Source organism: Hyaena hyaena, unplaced genomic scaffold (assembly GCF_003009895.1).
Source record: "Hyaena hyaena isolate Hyena2069 unplaced genomic scaffold, ASM300989v1 scaffold_1038, whole genome shotgun sequence".
NCBI lineage: Eukaryota > Metazoa > Chordata > Mammalia > Carnivora > Hyaenidae > Hyaena > Hyaena hyaena.
This window is the reverse complement of record NW_024081672.1, coordinates 183,373-205,417: the sequence shown is the minus strand read 5'-3', so window position 1 is coordinate 205,417 and position 22,045 is coordinate 183,373. Positions and strand designations below refer to the sequence as shown.

At 43.7% G+C, this 22,045-nt stretch overlaps 2 protein-coding genes across 2 annotated transcripts in view; one reads left to right on the top strand and one right to left on the bottom strand.

Annotated features, from left to right (window-relative positions):
- LIPA (lipase A, lysosomal acid type) overlaps nt 1-22,045 on the bottom strand; it is a 167,381-nt gene that overhangs the window by 135,781 nt on the left and 9,555 nt on the right. The gene's annotated exons all lie outside the window — the stretch shown is intronic.
- Nucleotides 513-11,444, top strand: LOC120223781 (interferon-induced protein with tetratricopeptide repeats 5-like). The gene is given in 7 exon segments (XM_039222006.1): nt 513-517; nt 3,169-3,261; nt 3,516-3,681; nt 3,764-4,336; nt 5,106-5,186; nt 5,189-5,253; nt 10,004-11,444. Coding segments are annotated over 7 exon segments (2,424 nt in total).

Genomic DNA, 22,045 nt, shown 5'->3' with positions numbered 1-22,045 from the left:
AAAATCAAGGTGTTGGCAGCAGCCACACTACCTCCAAAAGTTCTAAGGGACAATCCTTCTTTGTACCTTTTCCAACTACTAGAGGCTGCCTGCATTTCTCGGTGGGGACCTGTAATCCACAAGAACACAAGTCCTCAAGACAGATTGCACAGGCCTTTGGATTTCTACTAAAATTCTTTAGGGATCAAAAGGAGTAAACTTTTCATCATTGAAGGCTAGACATCAGAGCTACACAGATGAGATCTTCTAAACATATTTAGTCTTGTAACTAAAACAAGAGATTTATTAGACTTAACAAAAATGAGATCTTACAATGCTTGAGTTTGGGGAGGAGGCCAGGTGGCACTGAAAGGAGTCTGACCACTGCGAACTCTCCCAGAGAGAGAAACATGAAGGTAAATACGTGTTGGATAATTGGGTGATTCTCTACTAGGCAGCTCTTTCCAGGTATTCATATATATCATTTGCAGCCAGAGAGCAGAGCTCATTCATGCAAAATAAATCTCTGGATTATGGGGTATGTTTGTGTGAGGTGTGCTTGATGATCCCCAGAGATCACGGTTATCAGAGTGTCTTATAATCTAACACCATCTCTCTATTCCCTCCCCTCCCCTACTCTGGAAGAGGTGTCTGCACCCTGAGGGCTCAGGAGCTCTAATGTGTGGAACAGCCTGGATGCTTGCAGAGAAAAACAGCAGGCAGCAAATCCAGAAAAAGAGCTGCTCTTTGGTATTGAAAATGCTCTGGTCAAGCTTACACATGACCATCTCCAGGCATTACCAACAAGTCTCTGAATTGAAAGCTGACTTCTAGGACTTGTTACTCCTCCCATGGAAATGACTGGCAGAACCTCAGCTTGTGTCCCTTGTTTAGAGTTCCCGCCACTCAAAACTTTCTCCAACTGCCTAGGGAATGTCTGTCACGTACCCTAAATCAGGCCAAGCCACAGCTCGTGCCACTCACTACTGTCAAGGTGTCCCCTGGCCAAATCTTTGCTAACTGCCATCTGCACACTACTGCAAGCTCCTGTTCCTTGGGGACCCTCTCTGGTCACTGTTGTCTCCATTGTTATGATGCTGTTAGTGCTGGGACTGCATTGGGACCAAGGGTCCCTACCCAGGGCCTGCCCCAGCTTGAATGACCCACCCTCAGTCTGAGTCCACATGTCCGAAGCTTGTCCTCAGCCAGACCAGATGTGATCCAGCCATACTTCTCTGACATTCCCCTTGATGTCCACCCTTCTCTCACACGCGACGCCTCCTGAACTCCAGGACCAACCCCAACTGCTCATCTATGCTCAACTCTTCCTCTCCTTCCTGAAATCCAGCTCCTCTCTCTTGCAGGCTGTGTCCTGAGGACTAGCTCAAACGATGTCAAACAAATATGCGAGGGTATTATTTACAGCACTTCTTCTCAAGGAGGGAGAGTGTGAGGGGAGAGGAGAATGTTGCCCCTGAGAGAAGAGAAATTAAAAAAGAAGAAAAAAGTTGCTCAATAGCATCAAGGTTGAGAAACTGGCTTATGTGTATTTCTTAAAAACATTATTACTTAGCTTTCAGTTTCCCGAGAAGATTTTAGATCAATTGCCATGTTTCACTTTCTGTTTCCCTTTGTTGTTGTTCCCTTTGTCGCTTGTTGTTCCCTTTGTTGTTCCCCTTGTTGTTTGTTGTTCCCTTTGTTGCTAGTTACTGTGTTCTGCATGTTGACTAGGGGACATTCAAAAGACAATGCACTACTGATTTTACCAAGAATCCACCCAATCCAACAGTCTGTGAAAAAAGATCAATATTCAAATTTCATCTAGTAATTTTGGCATGTTCAGCACCTGCTCAACAGCCAGGCATTTGTTTCTTCTCAATCATGAAAATGTATATTCCTCTAAAATTTTCACAGCTGGTTTTTGCCTTTCTGAATTTGAATTCCTAAGCAATATAAGTAGATAGGCAGGATTTTCTTTTCCCTTTAATGTTCACTTCTGGTTGCTTAGTTGCTATCCATCTTAAAAAGCATGGTAAGCAAAGGTGACCTTTTGGCCCATATACAGTTAAGGAAGGGAGAGAAGCAGGAACAAGGAGGAAAACATAATCAACACACTGAAAAATTTTTCAAACACTGGAGCGCTATTAAATTTTTCTGCATCCTTTGTAAGGAGGGCAATCTGGCTTTATTTTTCTACCCATAACAAACTGCTCAGTACCTTTTCTAAAGTGCGGCTTCCTTGAGGCACCTGGATGGCTCAGTCAGTTGACTGCCTCACTCTCAGTCTTGGCTCAGATCATGATCTCACTGTTTATGGGATTTAGCCCCATGTTGGGCTCAGCACTGTCGGCGCGGAGCCTGCTGGGGATTCTCTCTATGCCTCTCTCACTCTTTCTCTCAAAATAAATGAACATTTTTTAAAAATAAAATAAAGGGTATCGGTGGCTCAGTCGTTTAAGCGTCAGACTCTTGATTTCGGCTCAGGTCATGATTTCAGGGTTCACGAGATCAAGCTCTGCATCATTCTCCATGCTAACAGCGCCGAGCCTGCTTGGGATTCTCTCACTCCGTCCCTCCCCTGCTCGCTCTCACTCTCTCTCTCTCTCTAAAAGACTTAATTAATTAAATTTTAAAAAATAAAATGAAGCTTCCTGCTTAAGTTAAACTCTACAGCAGCCTTCAGGCCTGATCTCATGTCTTATGATCCCTAGCTCCCCTTGCCGCTCCAGCCACCCATCCATTTCTGGCAAGTATGATCCCACCTCCCCGGGGTTTGCACCTACTGCTTCCCCTGCCTGGACCATTCCTCCCTGGCCCCATAACCATTCACTCCTTCACCCGCTTCAGATCTTTACTCAAATGTTACTTACTCAGTGCAATCTTTCCTCCCCACCGTATTTATAACGGCAAAACACGCTGCACTATAACCCTCTCCATGTTTTTTCTCCATAGCACCGTCTCACAAACAATGCTTTATTTGCTCTTCATTATCATTCTCCCACACTAGGAATGAAGTCCATGAAGGGAGATCCCTTGTATGGTTTTTTTCAATGCTGCATTGACTGTGTCTTGTACAATGTCTGCCTCTTAGCAGTTGTTCAGTGCAGTTTGCTGAATCCATGAATGTATGACTGAAGTCAAAGGGGGACAAAAATTTTAGTGTATGGGCATTTGGCATTTTTGGTTTAGATTCCCAACACCACCTTTATCTTTATTAGAAGTTCTTAGGCGAAGCACGGCTGGCAAGGGCACCCGAAGGCAAGCACTGTCCTACAACTCCCGGTAAGGTTGTATAAATCTCTCCGCAAAGCGATTAAGCTATCAAATTTTAAAATGTATATGCATTTTGACTCCTAAGTTTCTCTAACTTTACCCAATGGGAGTAACAGGTGCACAATAGCGCACCTGTGTTGTTTGTTGAATCAAGACGGGAAGCAGAAGACTTCTTTCCACTCAGTGCATAAAGATGGAAAAGAGCATCGCTGCCACCCTTACAATAGAAATAACGCGGAACACTCTCCTGTCACTTTTTTCAGTCGGAAGGCCCCGCTGCAAATTCCACCCTGCACCACCCCGAGCTTAACAAACCTCTCCCGGAGGAGAGGAAGCTTCCTCAGGTCTTGCAGAAGATTTCCGTTTCTTGAAGTTGGACTCCGCTTGGTCGGGAAGCTGAGTCACCGTCTACTTCCTTTTCCCGATCCGGTGCCGCCTTTACAAAAGCCAACACCTAACCTTGGAGAGCGCAGAGCGGACGCCGGGAGGGAAGCGCACTCCGCGCCCCTAGGCCTGCACGCCCGCGCGTCCGCGCACAAGTCACCGCTCCTCCGCGCCCGCCCGCCTGCACGCGCGCACTCATTCCGCGCCCTCCCGCCCGCAGTCCCGCACGTCCGCGCTCACGCCAGCGCGCACTCCGCGCTCGCCCGCCTGCACGCGCCCGCGCTCCCTTCGCGTCCTCCCGCCTGCACGCCCGCGCACACGCCCGCGCTCACTGCGCGCCCTCACTCCCGCGCCTGTTCGCGCCCCCGCGCGCCCGCGCGCGCTCCGCAGCCGGGGCTACAGTTCCAGAGCTGAAAGCCCGAGGGTACTGCCGCCTCCCAGGACGGTCCGCAACCACCATGAGGTGAGGGTTTTCTCCGTTTCCGCTCCCAAACTCAGCGTAGGTCTTGGACTCCACTCCGTGGCCCGTGCAGCGCCGCGGCCCTTCCAGGGGCTGAGCCCCCGGCGCCCCGCAGCGGGCGTCGGGTTTAGGGCGCCCCCGCGAGCCCCGTCCCCTCCCGCGCTGCCCTCGGCGCGCCCTCCCTTCCTGTCCCGGGACTGGGGCTGCCAGTCGGCTGGGTCGGACGCGGCTCGTCACCGGGTCAGGTGCCTTTCTGACTTCGGGGTCTGAGTTCTTCCCTTCCCGGGAGCTACCGACTCCTGTCGATCCGTCCAGTGGGCTATTTTGTGCGGATGCCCGAGGTTGTCTCCTTTCCCAACTTACGGTGCGGGGCAGGGTGCTTCTCGCCGGGTTTGGATCCCCAGGCGCCAGCAGCCTGCCCTGCGCCGGATTGGTGAACGGTCCGCATCTAATGAGTCAAGGGAGGAGAGGCTAAAACCTTGTTCGAAGTCCTGACTCTGAACACCTCCTCGTTGGATGACCCAAAGCAGCATTTCGTAAACTCTGAGTCCGTTTCTTATCCATAAAACTTAATGGCACCCAAATCTTAGGACCGTGGAAAGAGTAAGCAGAAAACAGACTGCTTAGCATGCAGATTTTTGCAACTGCTGATTACTATTCTGTGAAGTAAAAAAGGAAATTAAATAAGCGCCCCACTTCCAAAAAGTGTAAGAAGGGAGGGAGTTCGGGAGGGTGCCTGAAGAAACAAGAAGGGAAAGGGGGTGCACTGTGTGTGGAAGAGGAGAGGACCCCACTGGGGACAATGAAAGACTGCTCCTTCCTGGCTAAAACTCAAAATTGCCTAAAGATAAATGTCACCTCTTCAGAAACAAGAGCCTCTCTCTGCCGGCTTCCCAGAGACAACGTTTAAAAGTTAAGTAGACGGAGTTTAAAAGTAAAACTTATCATGGCATCCAGTTGTGTATAAATCCCACCGAGTCTGAGCGAAGCACTTCAGTGGTGAGTGAAGGTCCCTTTGAGAGGTCACTGCCATGGCCACATTCCTATTACCCGAGGCGGCCTTCCTGAGCCTCCCTGGGCTGGGCTGGGCTGGGCTGGTGTAAACCTCCTGAGCAGAAGCAGATGCGCTTTTCACTCTGTGGAGGGGTAGGGGGCTGGTAAGCCCAGATTGTCATGGGTCTGGACAGGCTGTTGAGGGGAGGTCTTGCCCATATTTTGGTGACGTGGCAGCAGAGAAAGGAACAACTACAGGTTTCCCAGTCAGTACTGTAGAAGACAGTCCAAAACCTGTTTTCAAGTTTCTGTGGCAAGCTCTGCTCTAGAACCTATAGTCATCAAAGTGTGGAACCTGTATATTGGTGTGTATGTATGTGCACAGAGAGTGAGACTAAACACGAAAAAAATGAAAAGTGATCTCAGATTAACTTAATTGTGTATTAAAGATAATATTAAGTCATTAAGGATTAAATTTAGTTTCTATAAAAGTTGGAAAACTTCACAGAAGTTTGGTTGTAAATATGAAATGGTTTTATTTGTCCAATTGCTACTACTAGTTGTACCAGGAATCCAGTTCTCTTAACTCCTCTGTCACTTTCGGGCATTAAGGCAGCCACTTCGCAGTTCCTAAAGACTCTGTCGATTCACTGTAAAGCCTCAGTCTCTTATTTGATTCAAAGCACTCTTCTGCTATGCAGAACAGGAAAATGAGATATACTAGACTGTGGGGTGACTGGCAAGGCGGGGGTACAGTGCTAGCTAGAGTGGTCAGATGTACGCCTCTTTGAAGACCTCACATTTGACTAGAATGTGAGACCAGAATTTTGAGAGTGAGTAATCCCTAGACCTCTCTTAGGAAGTGTTCCCAGACTGAAGGTGTAAAAAGCAGGTGCAAATGCACTGAGGATACAGACTTGGCAGAGGAAATGAACGTTTTTTTTTTTTTTTTTTTTAAAGGCCAATATGACTGGAGGGCAATGAAGGAGAGGAGATCATACAAAATGAGGCTACAGACTGTCCTGTGTAGACACAGGACAGATGAGGAAAGGGATGGAGATAAAGATGTGAGTTTTAACCATGTGTAGCTTCACTTCTGTTTCATGTTCCAACTTTCTCGCAGTTATCCCCACCTCTCTCCTGCGAGCATCACTTTCTCCCTTGATACTGGATTATTCCCACTGGCATATCATTAAGTCAGTAAAAATGTCATGATTAAAACTGTTTTTGACAGTTACCCCAACCCTCCTCCAGATGTAGCTCTATTTGTCTATTTCCTTAATAGTAAAACTCCTTGAAAAGAGTGATCTCTAGGGGCGCCTGGGTGGCTTAGTCGGTTAAGAGTACGACTTTCGCTCAGGTCGTGATCTTGCGGTTCGTGGGTTCGAGCCCCGCGTCGGGCTCTGTGCTGACTGCCAGCTCAGAGCCTGGAGCCTATTTCAGAGTCTGTGTCTCCCTCTCTCTCTGACCCTCCCCTGCTCACGCTGTCTCTCTCTCTCTCTCTCTCCTAGAAATAAATAAAAATATTAAAAAAAAAAAAAGAGTGATCTCTATTCCCCATATCCACTATTTCACCTCCCATTATCCCCACCCCAACCAGTAATGTTTTCATCCCTACCTTTTCAGCAAAATGCTCGTGAGGGTCCCCCACAGCTTTGCTCCAGCCCAGTGATCTCTTCTCTGTCCTTAATCACTCAACCTCTTAGAGTCATTGTACATATTGAATATCCATCTCTCCTTCCTGAAATAAACATTTCTTCCTTAGGCTTTCATAATATCATGGATGGTTTTTTTTCCCCTTTTATCTCCCCATCCCCCTTTTTTTAGTCTACTTCACCCATTCCCTCACCCACTTCCCCTCTGGCAATCACCAGTTTGTTCTCTGTAGTTAAGAGTCTGGTTTTTGGGGGCACCTGGGTGGCTTAGTCAGTTGAGCGTCCAGCTCTTGATATTGCCTAAGGTCATGATCTTGCAGTCATGGGATTGAGGTCGTCAAGCTTCATGTTGATTGGGGAGACTGCTTGCGATTCTCTTTCTTCTTCTGTCTCTCCCCTTCCCCCACTCACACATGTACTCTCTCTTTCTCTCTCAAAATAAATAAACACTTGAAGTCTTTTTTTTGGTCTCTTTTTTCCTTGTTCATTTGTTTCATAAATTCCACATATGAGTGAAATCACATGGTATTTGTCTTTCTCTTACTTATTTCACTTAGCATAATACTCTCTGGGTCCACCCATGTTGCTGCAAATGGCAAGATTGCTTTCTTGTTTATGGATGAGTAACATTCCATTGTATATGTATCCCACATCTTCTTTATACATTCATCTATCAATGGACACTTGGGCTGCTTCCATAATTTGCCGTGTGTGTGTGTGTATTTTTTTTTAAAGGAGGCTCCATGCCCAGTGCAGAGCCCAATAGCCCAACACAGGGCCTTAACTCACGACCCTGAGAGCAAGACCTGAGCTTAGATCAAGAGTTGGATGCTCAACAGACTCAGCTACCCAGGCGTCTCCACAGGGATACCTTTGAGGCCTGATTCAAACATCATTTTCCTACTTAAAAATCTCCCTGTAGTGGTTTCCCATTACAATTGTAAAATTAATATTCCTTGTCATGGACCGCAAGCCTGCACCTTCTGTTCCTGCTACTACCATGCCTCACCTTCCACTCTTCCCCTTCTTCCTTCTGTCCCCGGGACACTCCAAGTCTGTCCCCATATCAGCACTTACTGGTCCCTCAGCCCAAACCAGGGTTTCTCAACCTCAGCATGATTGACATTTTGGGCTGGATGCCTCACGGTGACTGGGGCCTCCCTGTGTACTGCAGGATGGTTAGTAGCATCCCTGGCCTTGACCCCTCCAGTGTGACAACCAAATTGTGTCCAGGCATTATGAAATGTCTCCGGGGGGGGGGGGGCAAAACCACCCTGGTTCAGAAGCAGTGGCTTAGACCATTCTGCCCTCAGATCTTCTATGACTGCCTCTGCTCCACTGTTGGGACCTGATTATTTCAATTGCCCCTTTTTACAAGGGCTATTTCTTCACAATCATAACTAAAGTATTTCCCTCCCCCCACACACACCACCACCACCTTCTTTATGCCATTACTCTGATTATTTTTTAAGACTTATCACTGTCTGGAGTTACACTGTCCATTGTGTCCATACCAACTTGTTTATCTGTGTCTCTTTTCTTTCAACTCCTTTTGAAAGAAAATTTCAAAATTTTCAAAATTTCATGAAGAAAGGGCCTTTTTCTGACTTACTTGCTCACCGCTATGTCCACTACAACTATTGCCTGGCATGTGTGACAGGAGTGAGTGGTCAATAAATGTTTTGATGGAAATATTACTGTAGTTCCCATAAACATTGATACAAATAGATTTATATTGTATATACAAGGGGGTGGGGGTCTCGTGTGCAATAGAAACAGAACTACTCACACACGTAAGCAGGGCACTTCTCTGAGAGAAGCTTTAAGGAATGTTTTTCTGTAAATTTCTTAATTATAGCCAGTAGTAGATTTAGAATGTCTTTCCTATCTCACTGCCACCATCAGCAAAACAAACAAATAAAACTAGGAATATTACTCAGGATTTTGTCAGTTGCAGACAGTGGAAACCTAATTCAAACCAGATTAAACAAAGAGAGAGCTATATCTTTAAGTAAATAGAAGTTCAAGGGTAGACAGGGTGATCCAGGCAAGACTATTTAGTCATTGTCATGAGCCAGGTGTTCCCAAGTCTGGAAAGATGTCCACTAGTAAATCCAAGCTTATATTCTACCAGCTTAACCTTTTTACAAGGAAGAGACCTAGTTCTAGCAAACTCCCATTTCAATGAAATTATATATAAACTTTATATATAATTATAAGAATTATAGTAATATAATACAATTAATAATAATAGTATACTTATATTAATTGTGAGTTATATGCATTGTATCAATTAATATATTTGTATATATTATATTAATTTTATTAATATTAATTATATGATATTATATATTTAAGTTTATTTATTTATTATTGAGAGAGAAAGAACACCAGCTGGGGAGGGCCAGAGAGAGAAGAAGACACAGACTCTGAAGCAGGTTCTAGGCTCTGAGCTGTCAGCACAGAGCCCAATGTGGGACTCGAACTCACCACCTGTGAGATCATGACCTGAGTGAAAGTCACATGCTTAACTGACTTGAGCCACCCAAGTGCCCCTAAATTCGTCTCTCTAGGAACACCTGAGTGGCTCAGCTGATTGAGTGTCCAACTTCAGCTTAGATTTGTGAGTTTGGGCCCCGAGTCAGGCTCACTGCTATCAGGGCAGAGCCTGCTTCAGATCCTCTGTCTCTCTCTCTCTCTGTCCCTCCCCCACTTATGCTCTCTCCAAAATAAACAAACATTTTTTAAAAAATCATAATCATCATAATAAATTCCTCTCTGTAAAAATATGCCCAGTACTGACGTCTAGATGGCTCCATTAGTTAAGTATCCAACTCTTAATTTCAGCTCAGGTCATGAGTTTGAATCCCGCGTCAGGCTCTGCACTGAGAGTGTGGAGCCTGCTAGGGATTCTTTCTCTCCCCTCTCTCTCCCTCTCCCTGGCTCGTGGTCTCTCTCAAAAACAAAGTTAAAAGAAAAATAGGTGGTACCTGGGGGCTAGTGACTACCAAAAGGAAATCGATACCCTATGATGTAGAAAACCCTGCTCTTTCAGAACTGGCTTTGCAATAATGAGAATTTAATGAAATATTTCTAGAATGTATCTGTACCCAGAGGAAACTAATATAACATTACAGGGGACCAGTGCTTTAACTGTAAATTCCAGTAGATCAGTTTGATTGCTAAGCAGAGAACAGTGTGGAGGTTTAAAGAATGATTCAGTTCTTCAAAAATGTAAAAACAACTTTATCTTTGACAGTGAAATTTCTAAGGACCCCCTGAAGGCCATTCTGTTGGAGTTGGAATGTCACTTTACATGGAATTTGCTTAAGGAAGACATTCTGTTTGATGTGGATGATACAATTGAGCAGCAGCTGGAGTTTCTCACCACAGAACCCAGACTCACTCTTTACAACCAATTGGCCTACGTGAAACACCTAAAAGGGCAAAATAAAGATGCTCTGGCATACTTGGAACAAGCAGAAGACATGATCCAGAGAGAACACCAGGACAAAGAAGAAATACGGTGTCTGGTCACTTGGGGAAACTATGCCTGGGTGTATTATCACATGGACCAGTTAAAGGAGGCTCAGAGGCATTTAGACAAGATAGGGGCCGTCTGCAAGAAACTGTCCAGTCCTTCTGACTACAAGTTGGAGAGTCCTGAGATTGAATGTGAAAAAGGGTGGGCATTCTTGAAATTTGGAGGAAAGTATTACCAGAAGGCTAAAGTGGCTTTTGAGAAGGCTCTGGAAGCGCAGCCTGACAATCCAGAATTCAGCATTGGTTATGCCATCACAGTGTATCGGCTGGATGACTGTGACAGAGAAGGGCCTACAAGGAGCTTGTCTCTGGGCCCGCTGAGGAAGGCTGTCACCCTGAACCCTGATAATGCCTACATTAAGGTTTTACTGGCACTGAAGCTTCAAGATGTACATGCCGAAGCTGAAGGGGAAAGGTATATTGAAGAAATCCTGAACCAGATATCCTCCCAACCTTACATCCTTCGTTATGCAGCCAAATTCTACAGGAGAAAAAAATCCTGGGACAAAGCTCTTGGACTTTTGCAAAAGGGCTTGAAGGTGACGCCTAGGTCCTCGTTCCTACATCACCAGATGGGACTCTGCTATAGGGGACAAATGATCCAGATCAAGAAGGGCATGTGCAACAGGCCTAAAGAGGAGGATAAACTGAGAGTAGATAGGCTTATTGCAATGGCTTTGTCTCACTTCAAAGCAGCTGTGGAACGAGACTCCACGTTTGTGTTTGCCTACACGGACCTGGCCAACATGTATGCTGAGGGAGGCCAGTGTAGCGATGCTGAAGAGGTTTTCCAGAGAGTCCTTCATCGGGAGAACATAACTGATGATCACAGACATCAGATCCACTATTATTATGGCCGCTTTCAGGAGTTTCACTGTAAATCAGAAAGTACTGCCATCCACCATTATTTAGAGGCCTTGAAAGTTAGAGACCGGTCATCGCTCCGTACCAAACTAACAAGTGCTCTGAAGAGACTGGCTGTCAAGAGACTCAGTCAGGATGCTTCAGACGTGCAGAGTTTACATGCCCTGGGGTTTGTTTACAAGCTAGAGGGAGAAAAGAGGCAAGCTGCTGAGTACTACGCTCAGGCCCAGAGGATGGATCCAGAAAATGCAGAGTCCCTTGCTGCTCTCTGTGAGCTTCAACTTTCTATTTAAATATGCACCCTAGGGGGTGCCTGGTGGCTCAGTGGGCTAAGCATTCAACTTCAGCTCAGGTCATGATCTCACTGTTTTGTTGGAGTTCCAGCCCTGTGTCAGGCTCTGTCAGCTCAGAGCCTGGAGCCTGTGTGGATTCTGAGTCTCCCTCTGTCTCTGCCCCTACCCCCTCACTTGTGTTCGGTCTCTCTCTTGAGAATAAATAAACATTAAAAAAATTTTTTTTAATACACACTCTAGGAAATTACTTTGAAGCTTTTCTCCTCATTGTGGGTTCATATATTTTTGTTCATTGTTTTAATCTGTTTTTAATTGTAGAGCCGATATTTACTGAATGTTTACTGTGTAGCAGGCATAATGCTAAATATGAATCTTTCACTGTTTTTTTTTCTAATTAAAATAGTATAATCCATTTGGCAACAGACATTCCAGATGTTGTTACCTTTCAAAACTGGTATGACTATTATGACTTTATACCCTCGATCTCTATTTGTAATAATTTTCTGATTAATTTTTGTCAAATTTCACATATTGCTTACTTATGCAGAGAGCATAATCCTGCATAAGCCCTTGACCCCTAGGTCAAGAATGCACTTTCAGCAAAATGCAAAATTTTATTAGTTAAGCTCTTAACTGTGTAGCTTGTCAAAGATGGATCCTATCCAGTCTGACTCTGATAAGGTATTTAACTGTTAACCTGCTAGTCACTTAAAGAATCCTTTTTGTTAATAGAGTAAGTTCTTAACTCTGCTGTCTCTAATGACTTCAATGAAAGGAGAAAAAAGTATAACAGGGAAAAAAAGATTTCTTTAAATACAGGACTTTAGGGACCCAAGAGAAATCCTAAGTATTCTCTCTCAGAATGTTCATTACATAATTAGAAATAGTTGTGAGGAAAGAAATGAACAATGGAAAATCATTAGTCTCAAGTTTCTCCAGTCTTTTAACTAGAAAGGAAACCTAATCTAAATGGAATTAATTTTATTCCAACTAAAACTGCAGAATTTGTAGGTTAATATTGAGACAGAAAGCAGACTGAGAAATTAGGAGAAATGATAAATAAATGGATAAACCAGATGTCCCCATTCTACATCCACATATTACCAAGTTTCAGTGATTTAGTTTTGGGTCTGGACTGGGTGGTTCTTGTACCCCCAATTTCTGGTCTGTGGTTAACTGTTTCAGTATTCCAAAGGTACTTCTGTGTGGCTCTTTCTTTTGCCTGAAGTTTTCAGATTGACATGTTTTCCCGTAGATCCTCTAGGAGTAGTGAAGCCCTCCTTTCCATTTGAATATCCTCCTTGAAGGGTCCACTGCTCAAGGGCTCTGACCCCGGGGACGCTTTTTACATTGGGATGTCGCTGAAAGTGACTTCTCTTATGTTGTTTCTTTGATGATCATGCACAATTGTACCTACCACCACAGTGTTAATGGAAAAGTGTGCCATGTGATTTGATTCTCCATACTGCCACTCTGCCTTAAGACTGCTATGTATGAGTTTGTGTATTTTCTACTTATTGTTATTATTTTTATTTTTTTAATTAAAATCTCTGTTATGGTTCTGATCTGTTTGATTATTGTAAAAGTGGTGAATTCTCACTGTACAATTTCAAATAAACAGAAGCATATGAATTTAAAAGTAAGAGCATTTCACTCACCCTAACCCAGTTCCACACCCCCATGGTAACCTGTTAACAATTGAATATGCATCCTTCTGATAGTTTTTCAATGCATATTCCAAAATGCATCCATATTGCAGTGTGTTCCGCAAATTAAATTTTTTAAATGTTTGTTTTACTTAAGTTTCTGTTTTTATTTTGCTCATTTCAAATGTTTTTTCAAGAAGGAAGAACAGGGAAGGGAAGAATCTTTACTCAAGTATTTCAGAAATCCAGGACTGAAGTCCTAACCTGTCAGAAGAAGCATCTGTCATATTTTGCATCAAATATTTTGCAGCAAGTCATTTTCTCTCACTGGGAATAATGCTGTAATTAAGTTTATGTTCCCAAGTAGGGACTATACATGCAATTAAATACAATTATGATATCAAAATAGCAGTAAGCATCTGTATTTAAATATTAAAGTCTATTAAATGATGTTAAAATTCACTAGATATTAGAACCTTCAAGAACCAGCTCACGTGATTACAGAGGCTGAGGACCATAATCACGGGCCACTGTCCACAAGCTGCAGACCCAGGAGAGATGGAGGGAAATGCCATAGGCTCAGGTCCAAGTCTGAGGGCCTGAGAACGAGGAAGGCAGATGGTACAGGCCCCAGTCTAAGGGGAAGAGAAGACCCATGTCCAGCTCACACAGGCAGGCAGATGGAATTCACACCCCTTCTGCCTGTACTCAGGCCCTCACCAGACCAATGGTGCCATCCAACACTGGGGAAGACAGTCTGCTTTACCCCAGCCTCCTGAGCCAGATGCTGATCTGTCCTGGGAACACCCTTCCAGCTACAGCCAGAACTGATGTTTGACTAGATGTCTGAGCCCCCCATAGCTCAGACATGTTGACACACAAAATTCACCCGTAACTGTGTCCCAGGATGTGGTGCCTGGCAGGTGCACATCAGAGTGACCTTGTCTGTTTTCTCCACAGTGAGGTCAACAAGAATTCTCTGGAGAAAATCCTCCCACAGCTGAAATGCCATTTCACGTGGAACTTACTTAAAAAAGACAGTGTCTCGTGTGATCTAGAAGATAGAGTGTGTAACCAGATTGAATTCATAAACATGGAGTTCAAACTACAAAGTACAACTTTTTGGCCTACATAAAACACTTAAATGGTCACACCGAGGCCGTCCTGGAGTGCCTACGGCGAGCTGAGGAGCTGGTCCAGCAAGAGCACTCTGATCAAGCAGAAATGAGAAGACTGGTCACCTGGGGGAACTATGCCTGGTCTACCATCACCTGGCAGATTCCCAGATGTTCAGATGTGTATGGACAAGGCAAAACAAAGATATGGGAAGCTTTCAAGTCAGTACTCTACTGAGCGGCCGCTGGGTTCTTCAGTGAGTAAAGCTGCCGGGGTCCTGTGCAGGGCAGGTAGCCGAGAACTGTGGATGCCAACGCAGTGTATTGACAGTGGTGGCTCCTGCTCGGCCTTGTTCCTAACCACCTGCATAGGCCTTGGCTTTGAGTCTCTGGGTGGGGCAGAACCAAAGCACGTCCTTCCTGATGCCCTGAAAGCGCTCAGAAACCCGGGTGTTCACTTGGCTCTTCCTTTCCCAGCAACCCCTTGTGCTTGAGAGTTCCCTCTTGTCACTGAGTAGTGCCAGCCAGGGCGGGCGGGATGAGGGCAGAATGAAGCTGTCCTCCTTCTCTTTTTGAAGTTATTCTCAGGGTTCTTGTTCCACTGTTACTAAAGTTTGTGAAGTGGACCCCTGAGCTCTCCCAGGGCTGCTTTTGTTCATGGATACGTGTCTTAATGTTGATCTTAAATGGGGACAGCAGGATCTCCCGCTACACCATCTTGGTGACATCACTCTCCAACAGAGTTTTGTGTTTCATTTTCAGATAACTCCTAATCAGCTACAAAACTGTGTGACTCATATCTACTGTCATTCACTTTTTAGTGAGGGAGAAACCAAGGATATCAGTGGTCAAGTCACCCATCTAGACTCAAAAATGTGTTGTGTGCTAGATCCCGGCCACATATGCAGACCAGACTGACTCCAAGTTCACACTCTTCAACAGTGTTTCACTACAGACCACTGACACCCCAGAGCCCAGCTCCTATCAGACAGCCTGTAACAATCCTCCTCAGTCACATTCATGGGCCTCATTCTCTGCCATATGCAGCTGAGGAAGAAACCTGAAGTCAAGGCCCATAGAGTTCACTGCATATAGGGAGGTTTCCTCAAAAGAAAGTGACAAAGGCGATCCCAGCTCATCTTCTGCACCATGCCATTCCTCCTCCTCTCCCCACACCCTTCCCTCCACCTTGAAAACAGCAGACATTTGGCACAGCCTATCCTCAAAAGCCTTTCTTTGAAGGCAAGTCCCCAGAAGGCTCAAAACTACACACATTAATACATCCACTTGAGAAGCATTTGGAGAAATCTTGAACCCCACCCACTGCAATCCAATTACAAGTCTTTTTCTCTCTGACTACCAAATTCCACAGAACCCAAACGGGCACAAACTTCCTTTCCAGTTCTCTGTCTAGAACCAGGTCTCCAAAGGATAAGAGCTGGAGCCTCAGGCATCAGCCCCCTCGGGAGGTGCACATGCACAGAGCCGTGGGCAGTGCCTTCCCTTCCCTGTGTCATCAGATGCCATATTAACAGGTCTAGACTCAGTGCCCATTAGGCTCTATGGCCCCTTGTTTAGAGCTGCCCAAAACAATCTCTTCTCCCTGGAGGTGCTGTTTTTAACAATCTCTAAGGACAGGGCTTAGAAGTGGGCTTTAATCACAGCCTGGGTCTATACTGACATAAAACTACCAGAAACAAATGTATATCACAAATATATCCATATCATTTATGATCAGAAAATATTTAAGAAAAGCTGAAAACAGAGGCCAATAATTAAAAAATGTCATATCCATGATCATCAAAATTTCTCTTGGATTCCAAAATACGTTTCTTTGGGAAAATTACACAAACGTTAAACAAAATGGAAAAATTATAAAAAGAAATATAATCCAAAAGAACACCCCCTCCTCTCAGAGTTAACTTTAAGTGCAAACTTTGACATTTTTATAAAGGACATGATGCTTTGTGACTCTTTACTGAATAGTACACAGTGAAAATCTTTATTTATTGGTAAATATATTTTAACAATATAAAATTCCTCCCTTATGTCCAGGATAATATTGCCAAGAGGTTTACATGTTCAAAGAAAGAAAAGATCTAGGCATAAATAAGAAAGGCACAGTCTATATGAAGGAAACTATTAAACTTCAGTGTATAATAATTTAAAAGATTTGATGTTTACTGCCCATATTGTAATGAATACATACTTGTGTGTAATTGTGTTTGTATGTATTCCTAATTGAAATATAAAATTTAAACTATCAAAGTTCAAAAATCATGTTTCATAGTTTTAATGTTGAGAATGCATGATACCAGCTGCAGACAAAATTTATTTAAAAGTTTGAACTTATGAAATCTTGACTTCAATAATCTTTCTGTAGACAAATTTTAGAGGGCACTCCAAAAAATGAGAAAAGGTATCATATTAATGTGGAATAATATATTATAAAATGAAAAGTCACTATGTTTAGTTCTCACTGTTGCTGTAAACAGAGATAAAAGATATTATTACAAAGAGCACATAAATCAAGAAAATATTGTAATACTCTTTTATGACCAGCTGTTAGAGTGAACACCTCAATTAAAATGAGGCCTAGGAACCAAAGGCACCTCAGGTCCTAGACACCAGAGCCCTGAGCACTTGGGGGAGGGGACAGACAATGGCTGATTCATTCCTCCTGGCCCCCCTGCTGGCTTGCCTGTGCTGCCGAGAGGTCTGGGAAAGGCCTCTGAGCTCTACTCCTGAGGACACCTGGGCCCTGGTGTCCACGAGTTCAAGACCTCTCCCCCAAACTCATTTATTGACCTTCTTCCCCCGGGAACCCCAAAACATAGACCCTGGGTCCGTCCACACCTTGACTTTTGGCATAAACCCAGCCCAATGTAAAACAATAAAACTAGAAACTTGCAAAAAAAAAAAATAATAATAATATTTTTATGGTTCATAAAAAGCATCTTTATGGCCAAGGACATGAGCCAATACTAAGAAAGAAACACATGAGCAGTCAATAAATAGTGTTAAATTGCTCAATGTCTCTAGAAAACCACTTCAGGAACTATTATATCATATAAGGTTGGAAGAACTTATAAAAGAATAGGTTCCATGGTGGGAATGGGCTTAGAGAACTCACATTTCCAAACTTTGGATGCATCTGAAATTCATACAGCCTTGCTGGAGTCAATTTCATCAGCACTGAAAATAAGCTTTCCTTTTAATCCAGAAATTACCCTTTTAGAAAGAAATTCAAAGAAGAAAACTTGGAGGAGTTTAGAAAGGTATATGCCCAAAGGTGCTTCTCCACAAGGTTATTTATCATAAAATATTGGAATCCACCTAAGTGAGTATCAATAGACTATAGGTAAAATGGTACTGATCCATAAGAGAAAATCCTACAGAGTCATTAAAAATGATCACATAAAGGCAGAAAAGCCAACATGAAAAAATGTTAATCACCTATTATGAAATGAAAAATGGAGTTTACAATATGTATGTTGCCCTAGTAACTGTGAGAGAGAGAGAGAGAGAGAGAGTGTATGTATGCGCATGTTTCCTAAAAGAACACTGAAATAGAAGAAAGCAAACCAAACACCAGAGACAAAGTCACAACCCACCTATGGATGACGAGGGAGCAGTATGATTATTCCACTAATTTTCCCATATAAGTAAAATTGAAGAACACATTTCAGAGAATGTAAGTCTGTGACTCCTGTGGTATATGAAAGTCATTTTATTTATATTTTCTAAGCATTACTATTTTCTCATTACCTACTAAACTAACAGCATGCTGTTTCCATAGTATTTGCTCTTCTAAAGTTACTGTGGTTCAGAAATGTTTTTCGTCATGACCACTAACATCAGCAGTTTTAAAACTTTTGGATACATTTTATAGGAATTTTAAAATGTTTTAAACTATAATAATATAGAATATCTGCACAAATCACCAAATCATATGGAAAAAACCTCCAAAAAACATAAATAATAGTTGTTCATCCATGGGCTATTAAAAATTACATGGTTTATTTCTCTTTAGGAGCAATTACAAAATACAGCTTGCAAATAGCTGGGCATGACAGCTTTAAAGTTGTCTAATTCCAGGCAACAACATATTATTTGGAAATGGCATACATACTTTTGCTTGCAAAGTAGGATTTTAGTATTTTTACAGTATTTCTGATTTGCAAAAGTCAAATGCCCTTAAGATTCCTATTATAAATTCTGCGTAGGTAAACAAACATGGATTAAAATGCATGGAAAAAGTCCTAGGATACGTGCTGGACTAAAACCCAATAGTTGTTTTAGAAGAGGTAACTATTTAGGAGAGGACAGGGGTGAAGACTACTCATCTGTTACGTTCCAAAGAATACTCACACCCTCTACCCCCACCATGGGCAGCTGGCATGGACCATCAGCATAGGAGCGCCCAGTCACAGAAGACTAAAGAAGTCCTATTACCCACAGGCACTAGTCACAACTGCCATGCTTCTCCAAGTTCCTTTTCTAGTTTAAAGAATGTGGTCAGAGACCCACAACAGCAGGATATATTCTTCACTAGGGGCTGGAGTTTAAGTAGTTCTTTTGTTTGTTTGTTTGTTTGTTTATTCTTGAGAGAGAAGGGGACAGAGCATGAGCGGGGGAGGGGTAGAGGGGGGTGGGGAGACAGAATCTGAAGCAGGTTCCAGGCTCTGAACTGTCAGCACAGAGCCCAACATGGGACTCATACTCACAAACTGTGAGATCATGTGGACACTTAACCGACTGAGCCACCCAGGTGCCCCAGAATTCAAGTAGTTCTAAACTCCTCTCCTATTCTGTAAGGACTTTGGGGGGTTAGACAAACAAGAGTTTTTGGCCTGTGTGTCACTACAAGCAAGCTGAAAATGAGACCCACTGTTTCACATGGGGAAAACTACCCCCATTTTGTATATGAGGAATCTGAATGTCTGCCGGGAGCCGCACCGGCCTCTCTGGATGGCAGTCACAGCAAGGAAATGGCAGTGTTTGCAGCTCCTGCCATGAGAAACGAAAACTGGTATCTCTTTCTGCTACTACAGGCTCATGTTGGAAATGAGGCTGCTGGTATTGACCAGGCCTCACATTATTCCATATCAGACCAATATTCCAAACACAGATACCTCATAAGGAAAAGCATATTCCTGCCTTTACAAAAGAGATTTTAGATAAAAGCTCTATGGATGATTGTAAAAAGCCTCTTCCTATGGACCTTGCATATCAAAGACAATTGAGTCTGGCCCTGAGACAAAGAGCCTAATTTAGAGTTAAGGGCAAATAGCCACCCACACCCATTTGTTTCTGCTTAAGAGCATTTTCTGGCCTTGTATATGCTCATTGCTACCTGTGAAGAAACCTGTTGAGGAACTTCTTCTCTTGTAATTATGAGAGTAGAGGTGTTCCCTGAAAGACCTGTTTTTCTTGATATTGCCACCTTAAACAAACAAGCTGTTGACCCCTGTGCACAGAGAAGTAACTTCACCCTTTTTATGCTGAAAACTTTGTCTGGTATGCTAAAGACGCCTTCCTTCCCCATAGGATAGGCATCTAAATCCCCTACCTCAATCACTATTGTAATCGTTATGCATGAGTCTTCTACAAATCTATGTTCTGGGAAATTTCTTACATATCAAAGAAGTTTGTTATCAGAAACCATTGTCTAAGGCAAATGCCACTTCTGCGCTGTCCCCCAAACACTTAATGATAAAATAAAGTTGAGCCCCAGTCAGAGCAGAGATGCCTGCCTGGTGGTGATCAGAAAGAATCTCTGGGGCTCGCTCGCTCTCTCTCTCTCTCTCTGCCCCCCCGACACCGTCCATCCTTCAGGGACCCCTGGACATGCCGGAGCCGGCCTCCAGCAAATGTCAGTTTGAGTGTTAACCATCCCAAACTATGGACGCCAGACTTGGTGGAAGCCTCAAGATATCAAGCATCAACTTTCCTACCTCTCCAAGTATCTGAGGGGACCTTGCTCCTAAAAAGCGGTGTCTAAGAGTAGCTATTAGTTCCTCCTTGTCTGAAAGGGAAGCCTGAGGATGTAGAGTCTGAAAGGAGGGGCAGGCAAGGGAAAAGGGAGGACACTGGGATTACGTAGTGTCCAGTCCCTGAGCGGCAGATGAAGATCTAGAGGAAATAACAGGAATCAGAACAGGATAAGCCTTCCCCAGAAGCAGAGGCAGAGGGGTTAATGCCAGGGCACAGCTACAGCTAATGCTTCCCACCCAGAGCAACAAGTAGGATGGTTGAGGGCATCTAGGACACCAATGGGTTGAACCTTCCAGAGGCTATGCCTTTCCAAGTACAGGCTGGATGTGAAGTGATAGGGCACACCAGGAAGGGGGGGCCAAGTTCAACACAGAAAATGGGCCCAATTCCCAAAAGAGAGGTTCTTGGGAGTTTATCAGAAAACAATTTCCAGGCACTGGGAATGTAAATTGCTTAGTCATTTCAGAAAACCACACCTGTGACCCACAAATTTCTTTTCTCACTTTGCACTTGAACACTGGCTTTCAGTCTCTGGGAGATGACCCATTCATTGCCTGTGAATCAGTTTACTAAACGGGAACAAGTATTTCTTTTAACAGAATGTAGTACAATACAAAATAAGACCTCGAAATATATTACAGACAATTAGGGTGTTGTTTCAGGAAACACAATCATAGGTATGTAAAACTGTTGTCTATACATTACACACACACACACACACACACACACACACACACTCCCTCCCTCCCTCCCTCCAGATAACCAAATGGTTTACTCCCTCCACTGTAGCCTTCCAAGTGCGATCATTCCCTCTTCGCGCGATGTGGAATCAAACCATGTTTCTGACAACTTTCCTATTTTTATTTTACTTTACAGCACTATCCCCATCATCTTCTCCCTTGCAGACATATATATATTTTTTAATATAATTTATTGTCAATTTGGTTTCCATATAACACCCAGTACTCATCCCAACAAGTGCCCTCCTCAATGCCCATGCAGACGTGTTTTCTTGATAGGACTTCTGACAGCAACAAGGACACAAACTATCTGGTCATGGGGACTTGTCAAAAATATTCTAGGGTGGGTTCTCATCGGCCTATTTTGTAACAAATGACCATTCCTGGGTCAATACAAACGTGGGGCCAGGAAGAGATGGCATCCGCAATCAATGTCAACTCATGTGTTCACAAGGACCGGTTACTTGGAAGAATATAGAAAAGGTGCCTTGAGCAGACAAAAATCAATAGCCACTACACACAATATATAAGTACATGCTCAAAATGCCATTATCAAGCTGACGAGGAAGAGGGTAAATTAATCAAACAATGCAGGGACAACTGGCTATTTATTTGGAAGAATACAGAGCTGCATACCTCACAACACATAATAACAAGAAACACCACATTGGGATATATGAAGAATGTAATTTAACATACTATCTGCTTCATGCATGTCAATGGAGACATACCTGCCACAGTGCTCAGTTCCAAAAGGAATTTACTTATGATGACATACAAGCACAATGAAGCAGAAATACGTAACTTTCAACTAGCAGAGTAAGTTTATTTCCAATACGGAGACTTTAAATAGGAATTTACAGAAATGAAAACACACTGAGCTGCTTCTCATCCCTTGGCTCCACCCAGACCTGTGTCCCTTTTCTCTGCCCACCTGGGCTAACCTGTGCCCACCTGGGCTAACCTGCAGATAGCATCGGGCTGGGTGCTCCAAAGGGAGGCACCAGCAATTCAGTGCCACAATTCTGGTAGTATCAGTATCACCTAGGAGACAGTCTCTCCTCCATAAGAACAGCTCTTATTGGGCTCTGGGGACTCTTGTC